The following is a 22,713-nucleotide window of genomic DNA, read 5'->3' as shown; positions in this document are numbered from 1 at the left end:
TCATTGTAAAAACATTTTTCGATATGCCGCCGCTTTGGCACTTTGATATTCCTCTCACACATTTGATTCGCGTTAGCGAAAGAAATTCATACGAAAGGCACTTTCCAAATGCAGTTATACTGCTTTTAATTAGAATCTCAATTGGTTGTTTAATGAACGTTAAGAAACATGCGGAAAGTTATCAGCTTGTTGCAGACACGTTCGGCTTGCATCTAAGCATTAAGGTTTATTCATCTATACAAAAATGTATGCATAATTAAATAAAATCAGAATTAAATATCTCTTCGCGAATTATGTACTTTATGATACAATCAAATTTTCGAAAAAATATCTTTTGTCTAATATAGAATCTGAGCGATGTATTTAATCATTAATTGATTTATTGCCTTAGCTTTTTATTTTTGAACGAAACTGTACATCTAAAAATAAAATGAAACAGAAATGCGAGAAATATTAAAAGACTAATCACGTCTTTTACGTCTTTTAAATCAAGAGACAAGACTGAAGCTGGAAAAAGCGAAGAAAAATCTACCGAGAATTGCACAGTAGAATTTACAAAGAGCCTAGCAACTTCTCGTCCGCGAGAGAAGCACGTGTTCAGCATAAAGATTTTTAAATATTCATTCTGTGCCCGATGTGCGTGAATCTCGGTGATTACGAAAGCGAATCGTTTCCAAGTCTATTTCCGTCACTTCACTTTATGTATCGACTCCTTACTAGACATCTGTTATCGAGAGAAATTACCAGAACATATCTTTCTAGATTATATCATCATACGGTTCTAACAAGCTCCGCTATCTAATAATTTTTCTATTACATAAATTTAATCATAATGGTACTTTCTTGTTACGCCATCCATCAAAAAACTTTTCTGCGCTATTAAATTCCAAAGGAATGTCAGACAGAATATTTTCTTCAGTTAGAAATGTGTCTCAGCAAAATAGGATGACTTCTCGAGAGTGTTAATATGCAAAAAAAATATGACACTTATTTCCCGTCCGTTAACGCGTTGAATCTAATTTTTCTGATAATCTCTCGTTGAGGATTTTGTCCAAGGTTAAATTATGTAACATATCCGACTTTAACTGTTAACAATGTTGCAATCACTGCTTCTTAGACATATTTTTTGGCTGCACTTGTGTCATGTCTTTATCTATACATAGCAGAACTGTAATGATTCGTATTATTATTTATATTATTTCATTGTGTCTTTATCCAAAAAAAAACTTCAATGCAAAAATTTACATTCAATTTTTTCTTATATTAATATACACTGGGAAAAATTAAATTGCGATATTTTGTACAAAATGTACAAACACGATTAAATAAATGTTCACAACTGGACTACGGGATTACATGCGTATTCCTTTTCACAATGTCGTCGTGATCACCGGACGAGAAAGGGTGAGCGTCTTGTTGAGCGCAAGGTCGTTACAAACTGCTGCTGCAATTTTTCCGTTTAATGATATTATTTTTCCCACATACAACATCTAACCAAGCAGCATTCACATTTTTGTCGCGCAAAACGAGGTGACAAGCGAATACTTATTTATGCTTCAACGATACTATATTATCATAGATTATAACGCATTGTTTGCGCGTAACGTAAGTGATTATTTTAAAATTTGTAACACGATTCAATGATTTAAAGTGGTATGTTGTACAAAACTAAAGAACGACAATTAAGCCCGTATCAGATTGTAGATTAAAATCCATGGTATCGCGTGGCTCAAAACTTCCGTTTTATGAAAGAGGATTCGCAGTTGATTTTATCATCGCGAAAGTTTAAAATAACTTGCTTGCATTTGCACAGTGAGATAAGATCGTGCAAGAAAATTAGCACATTAATCAGTTAAAATCGCGATTATTAAGGATTTCTTTTTTTTTAAATATAAATATTAAAAACAAAAGCTATAATAATATTTAATAGTAAAATCTGGAAATATTTGATCGTGAATAATGTAAATATTGATTGCAAAAATAAATGTTTTCCGAAAAAAAACTTTAAGCGACGAGTAAGCGCACCATGATTCCAGCATTAAAGTCACCGCGCTTGGTGACTTCAATGCTGGAATCATAAGTCACTTCTTATCTGTCAGTCAAGCATTAAAGTCACCTCTTATCTATCAGTCAAGCATTAAAGTCTTTTTTATGATCGCGTTTCTCGAACGAACTCAAGCATGCGATTTTAAACATTCGTATGGTGTTGGAATATATCCGCATTAAATGTTAAGAATTTACTTTATTTTATATCTCACAAATTATCCTTTATGCTTTGTTTATATTTTATGATGAAGAGTTTCCTTAACTAGAGCAATAGATATGCCTATTACAACACGAATGCGCATACTTTTACAGTGCGTTTCTATTTTTTACAACATTTTATGTTTTGCACGTATCATTTTATACTTTAAACACTAATTCTCCGCTTCAACTTTTATTGGCAAATCAGTAAGAAATAATTCCACTATTTTGATATAAGTACAGTACAATCATTTTCTAATGGATTATAAATAGCTGCCAATCTTAACATACACACTTGATAATTTCAGTTATGCGTACTGTAATTGTACGCCTGTAGAAAATGATTTGTTAGAAATGAAACGCTGAAATCAACATCATTACAATCATTTGCAATTTCTCTTAATCATTACTAATAAGCATCAGAAGTCATTTTCTTATATCTAAGACATTAAAATCTAACTTCACCAAAGTGCTATCGGTTTTCATGATTAAATATTCATTAAAAGTGATATATATATATATATATATATATATATATGTTTTTAAATTAATAAAATTTTTCTTTTTTTTCAAAAATGAAGGAGTATTCATTTTTTGAACAATATTAGTTGAAAACCATTGCAGAAAGAACGACGATTTGTTGCTCTTCATCTACTCTCATTACTCTCTTGTTAATAGTTTTTGCGCTACCTGACATATGATACTTCTTTGCCAGGTTTTCTGGATTAATCTGCGATCTTCCGCGGCAATTACCGGTATTCTTCCGTAACAGCGGTATTACGATCCGAGAGATTGCATTACGAGACGCAACGAATTCTTCGGATAACGACCGCGGACAAAAAAGGCAAGTCTCTCGTCGGATGTTAATTATAATTATCCTATCCAGTACACTCAGATATAACCTTGCAATGTCGAAGTTACAGGTAATTGTCAGCGAAAGCGAAACTTTTCTCATGAGTAAAAATATGCGCAAATTCTGCGAAATAGGCGAGGAGATAAATATCGTGCTAAATCGATCAGGCTTTACTTGCTGCTCTTTATATGCTAATTCATCTAATTTAATCGGAATTTGACACATGTCTAACTAGTGATAGATTTAAATATAAGCAAAATTTATTAAACGTTCGTGTCTCGTATCGATATTATTATAATGTCGATTAACGCTAACGAACCATTCGCTTTATGATACTTCCTAGTTTCGCTAGTGATACTCTCACTTTCGTTTACGTACCAGAAATATAAAATCCCTTATATTATATAATTTAAAATTTTATTTTTTTATAAAATGAAGGAATCAATAGAATTGTATTCAAATATATATATGTGTGTGTGTGTGTGTGTGTGTGTGTGTGTGTAATGTTTAAAAAATTTTTTCAATATTTTTTAAATAATATTTAATAAATTAAAATAAGAACTAGGGAGATGTTTGATAATTGTCATCTGCTTGCCAGACTGGCCTGAATAACTACGTCTCGCTTGTACAGACAGGTACATGAAGGAACGGATTTGTGTGGGTGTACGTATTGTCTTGCGTGGAATGTAGAAAGTAAAGTATCTTGAGTAACACACAACTCTAGATGGAAGCAAGAGTATAGGTTGCTTGTCGGTGAGGATGTGCCGCAGAGAGTCTCAGCCCTATCATCATCATCATCGTCGTCGTCGTCGTCGTCGTCGTCGTCATCAGCGTTCTACTGCCGGATGCTTTCGTGTTATAGAAAGGTCATTGCGGATGTTAATGCGCTGCAACAGTCTGCACAATTCGAGACAACACGACATTTATTAAGGCAAATTTCGAATTCTAGCAATTAAGTTTCGGAGATTTTTTTACAATTTTTACTTGCACTAATTGGCAAAAATATGTGTTACATTTAAATTATATTATATTTTTAATTTTATATTATATTTTTAATTTATTAATTTAAATATACAACCACAAGCTTTAAATTTGTGTGTCGTAAGAAGTGTGATTTACACTTTATTGAATTACATCGATTTAATTCTATCTTAATTTGAATAATCGTAGCTGATCTTCAATGTAAGAAAAGCATTTCAGCGACAAGAGAGAACGATGCGCATTTACTACAGTAAACCTTTGACATTTTGAGGATTCCAGATACCGCGGTTGCATAACGCGCGCATCCGCGCATACACACACATACAATGTCGCTTCATCTTCTAAAGAGAATGTAATCGATGCGTCTGTTGGCATACTTTTCCGATTCGGCCCGCTTCGGATATTCGCTTTCGGAACAAGAAGAGGAACGGTCTTGTTAAAGACTTCGGTACAATGGAATTGGACCATCGGTCCGTCGTTCGCGCGCACCGTGAAATTGACCGGTTACACTTATAATTAAGCATACAATGGCTTATAACGCTATCCGTTCGTCTGCATCGGACGACGGTCGATTCATCTTGGTTCGACAGATAAGCGTAATAACACATTCGGGAATCTTGCATTCGCTGACATGCGCGAATAATCGGCTCGCGCTCGCGCGCGAAGACGTTTCGTGCCCTCTCGATAAAAGACACGTCACTTTCACCCCACACCGCGAATGGAGATTTTATATAAGCTTGGTAGACCTGTGGTTAAATTCCTATTAATATTGTTAATTATACCTTTCTCTAACAAAATATTAATCCGTTGCCCGTATAAGGAAGATATTAATTAATATCTAGTATTATTATATAGTATTAACGAGTTTTTTCGAAATAATTTCTAAGATGTGTATATTTTTCAATGTTTTGTTTTTGAAAATCGTTTTAATATCATTTCAATCAAATATAAAGACATAATAATTAATTTTTAGGTAATATTCAATTTTTTAAAATCATAAATAATATTTAAAAAATTTTTCAATTTTCTGCATCTTCCTTGTATATTAAAAATAATAAAATTTCGCAAGAATTAAAGCATACTATTACGTCCCTGAGTTCGGTGTTAAAAATCATTACCTAACACGTTTTGTTAAAGGAAGAGTCAAGAGGAAGAGACAAGAGAGTTTCGAGCGAGCTGTCAGACGGTTCGTATGCGTTTCCGGATGGCTCCGACTATTTGCGTATTTTAATTATGTGTTTCGTATTTTGTGTTATTGTACTATTCTGCGTTGTGCTTTATCAAAGTTTTTGTTATTTTTTAATAAAGTGTTTTTTTATTTCGCGAGAGTGTTGCGAGTGTCACATGCTTCGATTATGATCCGCGGGTGTAACAATACTTCTATAAAAAGAAGATTATATTATTTCACAATATGATATAATTATTAAAAGATCAGTTTTCTGACTGATATAGAGGTATCGAATGACTGATACATCCGGTTACATCTGGCTGACACGCTGGACCTTTAGGAGATAAAGTACAAGAAATTCCGTTTCGAATGTCTAAGACTGTCTCTACTTGCAAGCCTAAGGACATCGGTAACATTCAACCGTTCCGAAGGTCCAGGCAATGAAGTGTATAGGGAAAACAAGCAGAACTGGTCTTTGGCGCACACGCGATATTAAAATACGCCATCAGTTTGATCGCAAATCGCAATAATAATTCTATCCCAACCGTTGCAATTGGTTTTATTTATCGAATAAAAAATTGTCCTTGAGATCACCAATGCAAATTTCTAAGAACCAAATGTCATTAGAGCTTGCGAACAATCGCTCTTACCCCAATGAGAATATATATATTGAAATCACTGAGAGAGTGTGTTTCTCTCTTATATAAACTTAAATCACGAATTAAGAAATGTAATAGTGGATTGTTGAAACATTTAGAAAACAGAGGCAGGAAAAGGTGGATGGTCTTCCTGTCGTGCTGTCCTGTTGTCGTGATTCTTACGGTCATTTTCCACTGTCCCTTTAATCATTAATGCTAATACAGAAGTTGCCTTTTAGTAATGCAATAATTCAAGTAATTTAGACATTGTCTTGAATTATATTTGAATTATACACTACAATTCCCATGGTAAAAATTACATGTAATTTCAAATTTTATTTTACCAACAAATTAATCGATACCTTGTATCATTATATATAATATTGGAACAAATTATTTATACATCAAGTCACATGATATTGACTTGTAATTTGAATTTAAACGAATGGCAAGTATGCATAGATAATGCTAAAAAGAGAGAAAGTTACGCAAGATTCGGTCGCGATTGCGATCAAGGTGAAAGTCTTCGAGCCCGGTAGAGCGAGTCTCGTAAATCACAGGCAATGTCGCGTTGAAGAATGTCCTTTAACGACGAGGAATCTTTCTTAGCTCGAGGATAATCGCGTGCTTCATGGTAGACTGATGATACGCTTCTCGTCCTTCTTCAAAGGAAAGGACCAGCAGCGATATGGATCGTTCCTGGCGATCTGCTCGCCACAATGTGCATAAATATTTATCTCGCAAATCCCCGAGACTTTTTAATACAATTTAATATACAATTATCTCGCTTTATATCCAGCGAGCGCAATCGCGAGTCAAATGCACGCCTTTCAAGCGGATTAATTCTAGTCACGTTGAATCATAGGAGCTAAAATTTTTATCCCAGCAATCTAACGGAGAATTGTATATGAGAAATATTATCTTTTATACAAACTAAATGACTGCCTAACGAACTACATATTTTAAAATGTCTTTTATTTTAAATTCTTTCTAGGATTCTAGGTATTCAATAAGATTTTATTAATGTTGTAAAATTATTAAGCGTTTTTAATATTAATATTAATATTCAGGATAAAATATAATTTATAATACAACTTTAGCAAGACTGTAGAAATTTTTTAATTGTCCTACATTTCTACAAATCATTTTTACGCGAAAATTAATATTCTATATCTATAGATATCTCACGAATTACGAATAATTTCATTCTGTATCTAGATTATAATAGTATATGTTTATACTATTTTGAATTTATTAACGAAATATATTTTTTCCAAGAATATTTAATGATATAAATATATTTGTATCAGGAAATAATTTAGTTAAAAAAGAATGAATATTTTATATGCTAAAATATTTTACAAAACTCTGTATGTAATAAATTTTTAATATGTTAAGTCACACATATGTTAGATTACTTTGTTAAAGCTTTTTTATCTAATTATAAATTCTCTGAGAAACTAAAGATATGGAATTTTAACGATGTTACGATTGCATTTTTTTTACGAACGTAAGACGCTTTCACTGAAATATGTAAGATACATCGAATTCTTTTGTAACAGAACATAAGTGTAGTAAATATGATGCGAGAAAAAGATAATATAACGAAATACACATTTAATTAGATTATATACTGACTTGATGTATGACAGGTGGAAAGAAAGGATTTGATTCATTAATTGATCACTTTTGAGTAATTGTATGTTTGAGGTAAAAGGCAACAATTGTGTGAAGAGTGTTACCTTGTATGAAGATTATTATTGCATTAAAAATTAATATAGCGTTATTTATTCTAAATCAGTATCAGGAGTTATTAATATACAAATAATACAATATTATAAACTAAATTTCCGCAATTGTTATTACCACAATTTTGTTGCTAATAAATATATAGAAATAAAGTACAAAATAAACGAAAATAAAAACCCTGCCATAATAATATATTTATTGCTCGTTCGATAAAGAGATGACGGAAAGCTTCCTGATCTATGTATTAAAAGGAGCTATGGAATATTCGATCACAATTCTTGTGATTTGTTTGAAGGTTGAAAATCATTAATATACTGCTTGCGTAGATTATGTCACGGAGGAGAGATCGTGCACAAAATCGAGCCAAGTAAACGTCGAGCTCCTTCCTCGAGAGGACTTTCCGCGTTAGCTCCGGGGTGAATCAGTCCTTTATGCCGAGCTCTCTCAGGGTCAACCACTTTCGGTGCAGTATATACCTCGCACGGTTTATATGTACACAGATACTCGCAAACACACGCTCGTCCGTTCCGAGCGTGCCTACAGGGTGTCTTGAAAATCACCGCATATATAGCTAACAGTCAAGTACTTCTAGCTAGCTAGATATCGGCTAGTTGACTCATCGCGCTAGCTTCTTCGAGGGTCGCATCCTTTAGAAGGATAAGAATCAAACTTGTGCGGCCAGAAATTCGTGTTACTCAAACAAGTGGATGCATAAAACGAATCTATGAAGAATCTTGGAAACTGTGTTCCTATGCGAGGAAAATACATCGAAGTAACATTTTTCTCTAAATTATATAATTATTTCTAAATTATATGATTTTTTCTAAATTACATTATTATATGATTTAAAGAATCATGTAATAGCTAAGCGATTTCTAATTAAGAAATTAATTAATTATAAACATGAAGCAGATAAAGACACAAGAAATGTAGAAAAAAAAAGAAAATCTAGAAAAATTTATTATATTGAAAAAGAATCAAATTATCGATGCGTGTCCTTGTTATTCTTCGATATTTTATTCTCATCATTAGTCTACGTATACTTTTTGTAAACAAATTAGACTTATATATTGTATTATGTAACGATACGATGCATGCGTTCTGAATCGCTTGAATTCTGTACATAACTATACATAATAATGCAATAAGAAAAAAAGATCGCGTGCGCATTAAGCAACGAGAAAAAAACAAGATGGGAATTACCGCGTTAAAAGCTCATTAGAGCTAGCGCGATTTATTTATTTCTTAAAGGTTTGAAGAGATTCATTCCAAGTGGTTGCTTCGAGAGGAATGACGATGCTTTCCATAGTCGAGTTCCTATAGCGGTTAAAAGGGACTAAGTCTCATTGTTTCTTTTCTCTGACGGCAGATCCCGTCAGTTTATTGGCTCGACGCTGTTCAAAGCCGAAAAAATAATCCAAATAGACTTTACCGCGCGAAAGATTGAGAGATTGAGAATGGTGGGAGGTTCGCAGGAAACGCACGAAGAACAAGGGGAAGAAAGAAAGAGAGAGAGAGGGAGAGAGAGAGAGAGAGAGATAGATAGAAAGAAATAGAGACAGAGACGAGCGTATAGCGTATAGCGAATTCGTCTTTGCAAACGTGGCGGAGGATGTTTCTCACGAAATTTCTCATCGCGATTCACTCAGTGCTGATTCACTCCTGACATCCCGAACCCAGCCGAAACAATTCAGCGAGATGCGATCAAACCGCAAACATCTTCCTTCTTTTTCAACAGTCTCGCGCCGCGATTGAGTCAGCGTTAAGACGTAATTGATTTTTGCATTCGGCGAACGGGTTCGATAAATTGTGAGGATATCGATAGAATAAGCCGACAAAATATATCTCTCTCTCACACACATACACACACACTTATGTGCACATATATACATACATAATTCTCACATTTCTCTCTTTCGTTTCGTGCGAAAAAATACAGGTCCGTTTCCCTACCGCTGACATCATTAGCATGATTCGCACATTAATTCGATAACCAAAATTCTATAGTAATTTTAATGAAAATTAAGTTTATTTAATAATTTGTAGTTTAATCAACATTTTGAAAGAACTTGCAGAACATTTAGAAAAAACTTCGACAAACGAGACCAGTTAAATTAAAATCCAATTAATTTTATATACTGAACGAATGGAAATCAGTCTCTTAAAAAATGTATGAATTTATTTTATCATAAATTTATTTAATGAATTGAATAATCTAATAATAATGTAATAAACAACGATAATAAGATTGACTTCGAAGGTTTTCTCGAAAATATAAATTAAAAAATAAATAATTGCCGCGATAAATAATAACGTGATTTGATTACAGAAACGAGACGCATGACAGACGATATCAGGTGAACGTTATTAGGTGAGAGTTCAGTAGCTTTTGGCGACACGATCGAGAGATGTCGGATGCCGCTGGCACGGACAATCCGGCGTTCGCCAGCGAGGACGAATGCGGTTCCAAGGCGGAGAACGGCGGTCAACAGCGAGAAGTGACCTTGGATCAGGATCGCAAGTCCTCCCCGGCGGATTGCGCGCCGCTAGAAAATGGCCAGCGATCCTTCATCTCTCAGCATTACGTTGAGCCTATCAAAGCGAACTCGGAGCCCTGTTTTAAAACGGAAACGAGGATCGAGTTGCCGGCCGAGAATACGGACAAGAACGTGTCGGAGCCCAAGCTCAATGGCGTCCACGGAAACGGAAATAACAACGACGCCAGTTTCCTCAACAATAGCACTACGAGCGTGCAAGTCAACGGTAAGTTCAAATGTACCTTGATAAGCCTCTGCCATATTGACGCCCGAGCATAAGCATACGCTTGTTATACAAGCGAGTATTTACGAGCTTGAAATATGAAGCAATTTATGAATTTATTTGATCATAAATTCATTTAATGAATTGAATAATCTAATAATAAAGTAATAAACAACGATAATAAGATTGCCTCCGAAGGTTTTCTCGAAAATATAAATTAAAAAATAAATAACGGCATAAGAAAAAATTAAGTTTGCACATTTTTAAAAAAGATATGTAATATGGTCAGAAAAGAAACGGCCTGGAAATTGCCTCGCAAGAATTGATCGACTTTCTTTAAATTATTATTTTATCCTTCAGAATGATTTCAACAAGTAAGACTTTCATTTTGATTACCGTTATTGATATCGGTTTATCGAGAAAAAATCAAGGAGAAACCTCAGAAAATATCGCACATGGATATTTTTCATTGAATTTCTTGACACGCACTAATCTATCTAATATAATATCTTCTTTCCACCTCATGATATTTAATTTTCCATACGTGTGTATTTGATAATCGGCAATAATAGCAACTTTTCACATAACTACGGGTATATCGTCTTATTTAAATTTCATCGAATTATTAATCACTTTTTTTTTACATTAATTATTAATTATTTTTTTCTATTTTCCTGATTAACGTGGTTTCCATACTTCATACAAGTTTGCCTTCCTCTCGTTATTCCATTTGAAAATATTTTATCCTGTTTAGCCTCATTAGTATTTTGAGGAATGCAGTTTCTCTGCTGTTTCGCTATGCAATCGGAAAATGCAAACCGGTTGCATTCTACGTACGGATATATCTCAATAGAGTAAACGGTTTCCCGTTTTCTGCAGAATCTGGAAAGAAGGAACAGATCGAAGCCGTAAACCTGGAACTGGTCTCGATGAGGCCATACACGGGTAACAATATTCAAACGAAAGGTCAGGAAGCTTGCGAGGTGCCAGCTGATCCTTATGAGGAATACTTCGTGCCGGTTAACGAGCATCGAAAGTACATAAGGTAACGAGTTATTTGTCGAAGAAAACGAGTCTCTGCGCTTACGCATTTTCGTTTTTCCTTTTCTCTCTATCTCTTAACTCTTATTAACCGTTTTTCGTGACTACCGTTTACCAGCCCGGCGTGCGTAAATTCTTCCGAATGTTAGAAACAGAAAACACGGTAAGAACGACAAAAAGAAAAAGAGATGAATGTACAGTTTACAATCTTCGTCCTCAAAGTACATACTTATATCAAGTTAATAATTATTACCAGGATTATTTCTCTTTCTAAATATAATAAAAAAATTTTTAATCATCGTTACAAAACTTTTATCATAAAATATACTTCTAATTGAAAATAGTTTTGATCTAAATTAATAAATATTAATTCAAATGAAAAATATCGTATGTAAAAATATATAAACTACACTACGCGAAAATTACTTACGCGCTGTGCATAAATTAAAAATATTAAAGCTACATCTTATGAAAAGGTAATAACAAATTCGTCTTAATTATCTACTTCAGCACAAACCATACTGCGAGGCATTTATCATATAACAAACGTTTGGGATGTAAAATAGAGACATATTTCCTAGAGAGGCGTATCACCGCGTGTATCTTCTGTTCTGTGGTGTGAGAAAGTCACACGATAGAGATGCCTTAGCGCCGTTTTTAGCTCCAGCAGATAGCACAGTAGTGCTAGTATAGCTTGGCCGCTAGTGATTGAAAAGTCTCATATCGATAGAGAGTTAGACGGTGTTTTCTGTTGTCACGGTACTTAGCAGGGGTCCCGAGGCCGAGGTTGAAACGACCGTGGCTGGAGTGCGTTTTGATTTGGGCCCGGGTGTCGGCCGCGAGGGACTCAGCCTGAGAGACCCTGCCGCCGGACTGGTCGACTATTCCCACTGGCTGACAGCCCTCAGGTACTTGACGGTTACTTTCGAGGATGAAAGAAAGCTGGGAAAAAACTCTTAGCGGAATATACTTAGGTGTTTCTTATGGGCACGCGGTCGCGCAATTAACACGCTTACGCTACCGTTCTTCCCTGTTGAATTGGATATGTATGGTTTCCCGTAAAGATTGTACATCCAAGAATTCATAGGAAATGAAAACTTCACATGAAATAAAGAGATGAGACATTTTCGACTGAATGTAAGATTAACCGATGAGGTTGTTAATCCCAAAAATAACACCAGCTACTACAACGATTAAATCTCGCATCGTTTTATTATCATTTTCCATAATCAGATATTGAAATGAGAAAATGCGCGATAAATTACACGTTACAAAATATGATCAAGAACTAGGCACTCGTGAAGAAAATTAAACTGAGGTATGATGTATCAAGGAAGCTTCTAATCTTATTGGCTGGTTACTGATGAAGGTTGCTAAGAATCGCGCTGTACAAAATATGCTTTCTGGGTTTAGACAAGGAAAACATTTAAATGCACGCGATGAATATTCGCTATATTTCTACGTGGCATCGAAATTGTGTTACAGAGGTGAAAAGCTTTACGTCACGAAAGACAAAAGGTCCAAAAATTCGTACTGGAAACAATTACTCTGCGGATTCACAATATTGGGAGTGGTGATCGCCATGATTATCATTGTTTTGGCTGCAAGTAAGATGTCCTATCATTCTTTTATTTGTATAAATTTTGTTTCTCTTAAAATTTAAAAATCTATTATATATTAAGATCTATTATCTATATTTATTAGAGATCTAATTTATAATAAATTTAATTATATACATATATATTCTTTTTAAAATATTAAATATTAAATAAAATTGTTGGAAATTCTTTATTTTAGCTGGTGTAATCTTTACACAAGATCCTACGGAAAATGTAGAAGAAAGCACTCGTCAATTTGACATAAATATAGCTGAAAATAAAGAATATGTAAAAGATCCGCCATTAAGTCCACCACCTTTAACCTCGACTTTTCCACCATGGCCTACGACTGACGAAACGCTGTATCAAATTATACCGGATGCTTTAAATGGAATCCTGCGATTGGACGATTTCAATTGGAGTGATGATTTGAGCGATCCCAAATCACGAGTGTATCGTGAAACAACTGCTGAGATAGAAGAGCATCTAGGAAACATTCTTCACCGGGAGAACAGCAAGTCCATAATCAAAGTGTATAATATCAGTAATGAAGGTGAAATAAAATTCAGAATAAGTCATCCACCTATGGATACTCCTGCGGAGAATCAAGAATATATCGAAAAGGCACTACGAAAAAACAGTAATATGATTGGACAGTATCATTTGAGCAGACTTCAAGTAGTAAGGCTTATTGATCAGTGTGAACACGGCAATCTCCAGTGCGTCGAAAGTTGTAAATATGACTATTCCAAAGGTATATTCATGTGTACCTGCAGTCCAGAAAAGATGCTGGATCAGGATGGTAAATCTTGTGTCGATAACGACTTGAGTAATGTCGAAATGGACGATATAATACCGCAATCCAGCACAGAGTCAATTCATGATTTTGTTCAAGGTAGAAGCAGAGATCCAAATACGGCAGAATTCGAAATCAGACATTCCAATACGTGGGAAAATCCGGATCTCAAAACGGGATTAGCAGGTACGGAAACATCCACGTTGGAATCTAGAATAGAACACGATCATCAACTTGATCAAAAATCGATAATATATCAATCCGAATCTACACCGACAACAAAACGCATTTTCGAAAATGATTATTTCAATTGGAGTCACGAACATTCGCATCATTCGATGGATACCATCTTTGAAGAGCCTGCTGTTGAGCCAAAATCTACAGCTGAACCAGAACCTATAGCTGAACCAGAGTCTGCAGCTGAACCAGAGCCTGCAGCTGAACCAGAGCCTACAGCTGAATCAGAGCCTGCAGCTGAACCAGAGCCTACAGCTGAATCAAAGCCTGCAGCTGAACCAGAGCCTTCAGCTGAAGCAGAGCCGACAGCTCAACCAGAGCCTTCAGCTGAACCAGAGCCTTCAGCTGAACCAGAGCCTTCAGCTGAAGCAGAGCCGACAGCTCAACCAGAACCTACAGCTGAACCAAAGCCTACAGTTGAACTCACTGCCGAGCCAGAGCCTGCTACTGAAGCAGAACCTACTGTTAAATTAATTGTTCCGCCAGAATTTAAGCCTACAGAGCCTGTATCAGAATCGATATCAGAATTTTCTACAAAACCAGAAATTGTTCCTAAAATCGAATCTGTTACAGAATCTATCACTGAAAAAGAAACTACTACGGAACCAGTATCTATCATAGAATCAACAGCAACTACTATCGATGAAGCAGATGATGTAACATCGAAAACAGAATTACATTATCTAATGTCGACAGAATCACATTTGGAATCAAATACCGAAATATCTAATCAATCGGGATCTATTATTAAATCAGTTTTAGATGATGCGAATACAACTGACATATCTAAATCTTTTACAGATTTATTACGTGAAAATAATAATTCCAAAATTGATGAATCTTCGATTACAACTATAAAGACTAGTGAAAATCCGATAGATGATGATATATATAAAGTAATACCTTTAACATTAACAAAACTTAACAACAATAAATCTATAGATACAAACGATAATGTGGAAATTAAAACGGAATTAACGACAATGCAGTCTTATACCAACAAAGACGATAAAATTAATGAAAGTACGACCATTGAAGCAAGTTTTACTACTTTAAGTTATGAAGATTTAAAACAGGATAGTGATATTATATCAAACCAGTCTCGAAATGAAAATTCAAATACAGAACAATTTACGCAAAATCCTGGTCTTCAGGAAGAAAAAGAAAATGAGTCTACTACAGAAATAAATCTTAATGTAAATTTGAGCGATGGCTCTACTATTATTAAAGAATTCGATTCAACTACTATGTCAATTATATCAATAGAGAACAGAACAGAATCAATAATGAGGACCACGCTCAATGATAAATATTTTCATACAATAGAAATAAATGATGTAGGTAATAGAAATCAAGAAATGTATAATAATTCTAAGGTACACGAGACGACGATGATACCAGAAACTACCTCTACTGACATGTCCACTCAATCGATATCTAATTATTCAAAAGGACACGTACCCGAAATTACATTACAATCTAATACGCAGGATTCGAATGAGAAAAATGTCATTGAACATATGCCGACAACAATCTTTCCTAAAGTACCGAAAAATTTTGTCCACAATGTCGAGCCACTGAAAGAACCCATCGCGAAGCCACCAAAGGACGAGTACATCATGCTGATATCGAAATCCGAGCAACCTGTAGAAATACACGCGATAATTCCACAACTCACCCCGGAACAAAGTGTACAATTCACACCGAACGAATCTTTGAAAACGGAAAACTCGACAGAAATAAATAATGGAGTCGTGATTAACGAAGAATTGAACGCGAAAAAACCTGAAGAAGATATATTTTCCATCGACTCATCTACAGTACGTAACGATAAAAATATCGTTTATACAAATAATAATGAATACATTCATTCTGATGAGGTTCAACATTCAACGAATCACCCTCTTCATCCGGAGATACTACCAGAAAACTCTGTAAATTTCGCAGGAAAATCTGACGTAAATGATGATCGACACGTTGAAGATATGTCACCCTTTTTACCGGATATCCATAAGGAGAAAGAAAATGCAAGAAAAGCACCGCGATTGGATAAAGATGAACAGGACGTTCCTAATCCTTTCGAAACTCATATCGATGACGTTATAACACATCGGCCATTAATACATATTAATGCGGATGACATAAAGCGTAAATTGAATGAAACTGAAACTAAAGATTTATTAAATGATGTTAATTTGCATTCGGTGAACAATGAAGAAAAATTAGATATTACAGAAGAAACTGTAAAAACCATTAATACAACAGATGACGTTAAAAATATTATTAAGAATGATTTAAATATGAGCGAGATTATAAATAATACAAATATACTACATCAAGATAATAATTTTTCAAAATCAGATAAAAATGAACAGGACATTTCTAGTCCTGATATCGATGATGTAACAAAAAATGCTACAAATCAGAAACAAAGCAATTTTTCCATTATGGAAGAGAATGACAATAAAACATTGAAAGTGATACCATTGAGGATAGAAGATAAAGTAGTAGATTCAATTCTTCAAACTGCAATGCAATCCGCAGATAACAAAACGTCAGAATCTGCTAAAGTTAATACCATTACCGAGAAGAAAGTAAAAGATCTTTCCTTGATAGAAAGTGGTACTACCAGCTTAGAAAAACCGGAAGAGAATGCTGTAGAAGACCAATACAACGACATTACGGATGAAAGTTTGTCAAAGGGATATCGACACGATAATATCGATAAGGACATTCCAATTAAAGTTATGGAGGAATCCAAGGAAGCGATTTTGAATAACGTTGATGATTCTATAAAAACTTCTTACAATCGCGTCCCTTTATTAATTACACCTGGCAACGTAAAAGAAAGAAATGAGACGATAACACAAAGTTTATTAAATACAACAATTAAAGGCGCCTCGGAAAGACAGATCGAAGATGCCAGATTGACCACTCAAGAACCTGTGTTACCTATAGAAATCCAACAGGAAATGTCGACAACAATAGCGACCGATAAAACTGAGATTACTACTGTGCTCGATAATGATAAACGAGAGGAAAATAATACGGAACAACCGAACACTGATCGACCTGATGAAAAAGAAGTTGATAAAATAACGCAAATTACGACCACTCAATCCACGCTGGAGACAAAGACCACAGCTCAAATCCCGATCTTGCCCGAGGAACTACAAACGACAGAGAATGACATATTAACGACAACATCGATAAGCGAAGAGAAGGAAATGAATCAAGAAGTTATTGATAAAACGAAGTCGCAAATTTCCACAGAGAATGTCAAGGATGAAACGAAAAAAAATATAACTGATGAGAAAGAGAATGTTACCAGTGTCGAAACGGACATAGACATAAACAATACATCGTCGGAAAAAAGCATGACAGCGACTACGATGTACGAGAATAATATAACTGTAGGATCCGACCGGGAAATTGATGATGAAAATATTAATGATCCGAACAGAACGATGGAGAATTCGACGGAAAACGTGAAGATTGAGACTACTCTTATATTTACGACTGAAAAGAGTGTTATAAGTAGCACAGACAGAACTTCATCCGATGTCACCACCACGGAAGACGTCAGGCCGGTTACGGAAATGTTAGATGACACGCAGCCTGAAACAGAGTTTAATTACAGAATGTTATTCATCACGACCCCGAAATCGATATCTATCGATCCAGAACTCTCTGAAGAGTCACTTAAAGTGATACCGTTGGAAAAGAGTCAAGAAAGCAAGAAAAAAGTAATCGACAAAAAGGGATTCGACAAGTACAAGTATAAAAAAGAAAAAGATCTGAGCTTGGAGGAACAAAGTGAGAATAATGCTTTGACGGAAAAATCGAGTTCGACGATTCTTTCTCAAACGGATTCGTCGAAAATAATTACCAAAAATTACGGTCAATCGAATGATAGTATAGCGAGCTCCGACTTGGATCCAAGCGTACTCCGATTTGGCGTATTTGAGAAAGAAGATAACGAGAGCAAGAAGGTTTCGCCGATATTATTGAAGGATTCGGGAAACGTTGACGAAGGTAGCGACATCGAAGATAAGGGAGTAATCACGAAACCTAAGAATTATCCCAGCTTCATACCAGTGTCGGAAGAGATAATAGAGTCGATACCGGTCACAGAGCCATACATAGTAATGCGAAATTATACTCGTCCTACGATCGTGCCGAGCAGTTTCGAAACAGAAGAGAGCACAGCGATGAACGAGACGGCAATCGAAGGTCGTACAAACGACCCAGAAACGGATCTCTCTCGCACCCACTTGAGACCTGATGAAACGACTGGAGAACCTGTCACTTTTTTCTCGGATCAATTATTCGGCGACGCCGAGGAAATAGATCGCGTTACGAAAGAGCCGTCCACGATCCGGTTGATCGTTGGTCCAACCACGCCATTCGACATGGATGTTGAGAACACGACTATCATAGCTAGCACCAGCTTCTCGGGATCCATGCCTACTACGATTCTTTCGAAATGCATCACGAGCCAATTTCAATGCGCCAATGGCACGTCTAGAAATGGTGCATACTGTATTCCATTATCCGCCAAATGCGACTCCAAGAATGACTGTTCCGATGGCTCGGACGAATTAAATTGCGAAGATTGCTCGGGTAACTTCCGCTGCGGCAGCGGAGAATGCCTGAAGAAACACTTTGTATGCAACAACATCGTGGACTGCGACGATGGTAGCGATGAGCGCGATTGTGAAAATTCGAAATGCCAATCTGATGAATTCAGGTGTTCAAACGGTAAGTGAGACGATCGAATTATGTAGAATGTTTCAAAATCAGTTAATGTTTTTTATTAGCAAATTCACTGATTAATTAAAATGATTAATTCATAATTTTTATAATTAATTTAATTAAATTTTTAGAATTATAAGTAATTTAAAAAAGACACTTTTCATAAATTAAACTTTTTAGAAAAACATTATTAGAGATTAATAAAACTATACTTTTCAGTTAATTTCAAATAGAACGTATTTTAAATTTTAGTTTGAGTTTTATAATTACAAAGGATATGTAGTGAAAAATATTGAAACTTGTCAAAAATTATTTCTCTTCATTAGGGAAAAATTAGCTGCAAATTTTTCCAACAGAAAATTTGCTATTAAAAGCGTATTCGCGTATTATATATTTTGAAACACTCTATATGCATAAAAGAATATGCATTAAATAATAAGTCTTGAGTGACATGAGTAATTAAAATATTAAATGTACGATTTTAAAAAATCGTGTATTTTAAATGTAATTATAAAATTTAATTTTATAGGGAAATGCATTCCGGCATCATGGGTATGTGACGGTCGATCCCACTGCGAAGATCATCGCGATGAATACAATTGCACCGAAAACTGCCAAGATAATCAATATTTATGTCCAACGGAGAAATTGTGCATTCCACAAACGTGGCGTTGCAACGGAATTGACGACTGTAAAGGCGGGGAAGACGAGAAGCTGTGCGATTGCGATCCAGATCAATTCAAATGTCAAACTGGTGGATGCGTTTCCTCGAGCGAAATATGCGACGGAGTTAAAAATTGTCCAGATTATTCGGACGAATGGGGTTGTCTAATTAATATCACTACGGAAACGAATATTAATATCGAAAATATGGCGAATGAAACGAGCGATGGCGTGTCATTATTGAAGATAAGGTATATTTACATCAAATGCATGAATATAAATCGTTTGTTCTTTTTTTAATTTTTTTCTTATCTTTTCAAAACCGCAAATTAACAGGATACTTAGAAAAATTCATGAATTATATCTAAGCATGCATGATTATGAATTTTCTCAAATAAATACAAAGATGATTTATCGGATTATCGGAATTAATTAATGAATACTTATTAATTAGATTTTGAAAAATCGAAGATTCTACAAACTGCAGGACTGATTACTAATCTCGGATTTTTTATTTAATCGTTTTATGATAAATTATGTTAACGTTATCACATATATTTCTGCAGACAATATGACAACGATTATCGACTAGTCTGCTCGGATGGATGGAGCGAAAAATTTAGCGATTCCTATTGTCAGACTTTGGGATTCGCCGCAGCCGAGACGACTAAGATCGTTCCACTGTCTGCAGAAAAAGATCGGAGCGAGACAATTCTAAGACTGAAATCGAATCCAAATCACCGTCTACCACTAGTCACGAATCTAGAGCAAGTAGAATTTTGTGTGTCGGGTAAAGTGCTGCAAGTATCGTGCCAAGAGTTTTCGTGCGGTTTACATCATGCTGAAGAACCGACCGCGAGATTAGCTGGTGGAACGCCAACCAGCGATGGACAATGGTCCAGCGTAGCTTTATTAAAGGAGTTGAAACATGGAACCACTTGTACAGCCAGCATACTCGGTCCCATGCATGCCCTGGCCAGTTATTCTTGTATTTACAGGTAATTAAATGTATAATGAACATGTGATGTGCTTATTGATGATGACATAAATCGTACTTAATTAATAATAATTGACAAAATATACTTAATATTTACATATATAATCTTATATAATTTCAATATAAAAGATGTATAATATATAATATAATTAAAAAAATAATCTTTTACTCCAATTTATATATATACATAAATTAGAATAAATATAATACATAATATATTGAATGTTATTATACATATAATATATTAATATTATATATTGATATATTATATAATATTTTAATATTATCATATGATATGATTTTTTCGATTTGATATAGGCACAAGGATAGCAATGAATGGCAATTTTTCGCTGGCGGAGATATGAAGGGGCAATCCGTTAAAAATATCGTGCCCTATCCTCAAGTAAAATATAATCAGTTCCTGTATGATAATGATATTGCCCTGATCGAATTAGAGGAACCGTTAACGTTTTCCAGAAACATTAGCGCCGTATGTCTTCCCAGACAATCTATTCAGGTACATACTTGATTAAATTCTTTTTGATATATTCTATTTATATAATTCTTATTTAATTAAACATATTTATACATATAATATTGATAATTTTTCATAATTTAGCCGGGACAGATTTGCGTAACAGCAGGATGGGGATTTTCTATGAACGGGGAAGTAAATTTACAACAATATCTCAAATTCTTGCCAACATATGACTCTGATAAATGTAATGCCACGATTCATTATCCAGGATTTATCACGAAACACAATATATGCACAGGACTGACTGATAAGGATAAAGGCCCTTGCGACGTAAGTTTAATACTTGAAAAAAATAATCCGGAAAATAATGCCATCACATTTTCATAATTATCATTTAGAAAATATTTGAGAGAGAAAAAAAAAGAATGCAAAAAATACAACAAAAACAAAAATCAAATTTCTGCAAATTACGAAATTTATTTTTCTCAATAATTAAATGATTGCATTCAAATAATATATTCGACGAATAATATATTCGATAATTAGAAAATATTTTACATTATATAAATACGTATGTATTTCTTATACCTAGTTATATTTTAGACAAAAAGTTGTTAAAAAATTACAATTAACATTAGCTAATTATTAGTAATATATATGCATATACATATATAATACATTAATTAACGCGTGTATATATTTATTATAATGAATTTTGAAATTGCCAATTGATTGATATCAATGTAATTCAATATGTCCTTTCAGAATGATGAAGGAGCGCCACTAATGTGTGCCAGTGAATCACAGGGTATATCGGAAAGATGGGAGATACAGGGCTTATTAAGTTATCATAGCAAATGTTCGAGGGATCATCCAGCCATTTACTCGAGCTTAGAGCCAGCGCTCTCGTGGTTACGCGAATCAGTGCCAGCTTTGCAAACGCAGAGTTAAATGATTATTATGTCAATTTCTCAAGACATATGAGAAACTGATATTCAACGATAATTGTACACTAAATGAGAACTGCAATTTTAATAAGCAAGAAATAGTTGTCATTACAAAAAAAAAAGAAGGGAATGTATTATAGAACAAAAATTTGGGCTAGACTTACTTTATGCTCAAAAGTTATACATATTTAATTTTTACATACATATTAATTAAATTCGTATTCTTTTTTCTTTCAATTTTCATGTTCCTATTTTTTTAATAGTTTTCAAATTTCTTTCCCATATAAATTTATCCTATATAAATAGTGTATTATTTTACGGAAAATAAGCACTTAAATTCTGTAGGACACAAATGATAACAAAACATAATTAAAGAAAATGTAGGATAACAAAATTATAAACTGATTTATAATTAAGAAAATATTATGTAAATATTGTATAAAGTAACTGTTTATTATGGATAATGTGGTATAAGAGTTTATTAATGAAATGGGTCTCTTAAAATTCACACTTTTATGAGTAAAATTCCTATCTATTACTATATGTACATGAAATTAACTATTACCTAATCAAGCTAAAAATTTAAAAATTTTTGTGATATTTTCAAAATGTGCTTTTTTATATCGTTTTAAAATAATTATAAATAGTATTTAACACAAGAGACACCAATACTTATATGATACATATTCGATTATATACGAATCAATAGTTTGTCTCAGAGATCCTAAATAAGGATTCCTGAAATGAACAGAATTAAAAAATGGATAGAATTAAGCAGTAAATAGGATAACTGTATATAATATATAAC

At 34.2% G+C, this 22,713-nt stretch overlaps 1 protein-coding gene across 3 annotated transcripts in view; it reads left to right on the top strand.

Moving 5' to 3' along the window:
• Nucleotides 1–22,713, top strand: part of LOC105257277 — a 38,782-nt gene extending 16,069 nt beyond the window's left edge. For 2 of the 3 annotated variants that reach the window (XM_025406279.1, XM_025406278.1), the window contains 10 exons: nt 9,963–10,396; nt 11,273–11,438; nt 12,202–12,342; nt 12,920–13,041; nt 13,232–18,826; nt 19,350–19,734; nt 20,050–20,481; nt 20,799–20,997; nt 21,100–21,288; nt 21,724–22,713. In XM_025406279.1, the coding sequence (XP_025262064.1) occupies nt 10,042–10,396; nt 11,273–11,438; nt 12,202–12,342; nt 12,920–13,041; nt 13,232–18,826; nt 19,350–19,734; nt 20,050–20,481; nt 20,799–20,997; nt 21,100–21,288; nt 21,724–21,909 (7,770 nt within the window). In that variant the 5' untranslated portion in view covers nt 9,963–10,041 and the 3' untranslated portion in view covers nt 21,910–22,713. The remainder of the gene's footprint in view (nt 1–9,962; nt 10,397–11,272; nt 11,439–12,201; nt 12,343–12,919; nt 13,042–13,231; nt 18,827–19,349; nt 19,735–20,049; nt 20,482–20,798; nt 20,998–21,099; nt 21,289–21,723) is intronic. The other variant, XM_025406280.1, reaches the window with a different exon arrangement.

Source organism: Camponotus floridanus, unplaced genomic scaffold, assembly GCF_003227725.1.
Source record: "Camponotus floridanus strain SB8 unplaced genomic scaffold, Cflo_v7.5 scaffold139, whole genome shotgun sequence".
Taxonomy (NCBI): Eukaryota; Metazoa; Arthropoda; class Insecta; order Hymenoptera; family Formicidae; genus Camponotus; species Camponotus floridanus.
This window is presented reverse-complemented; position numbering and strand designations above follow the sequence as displayed.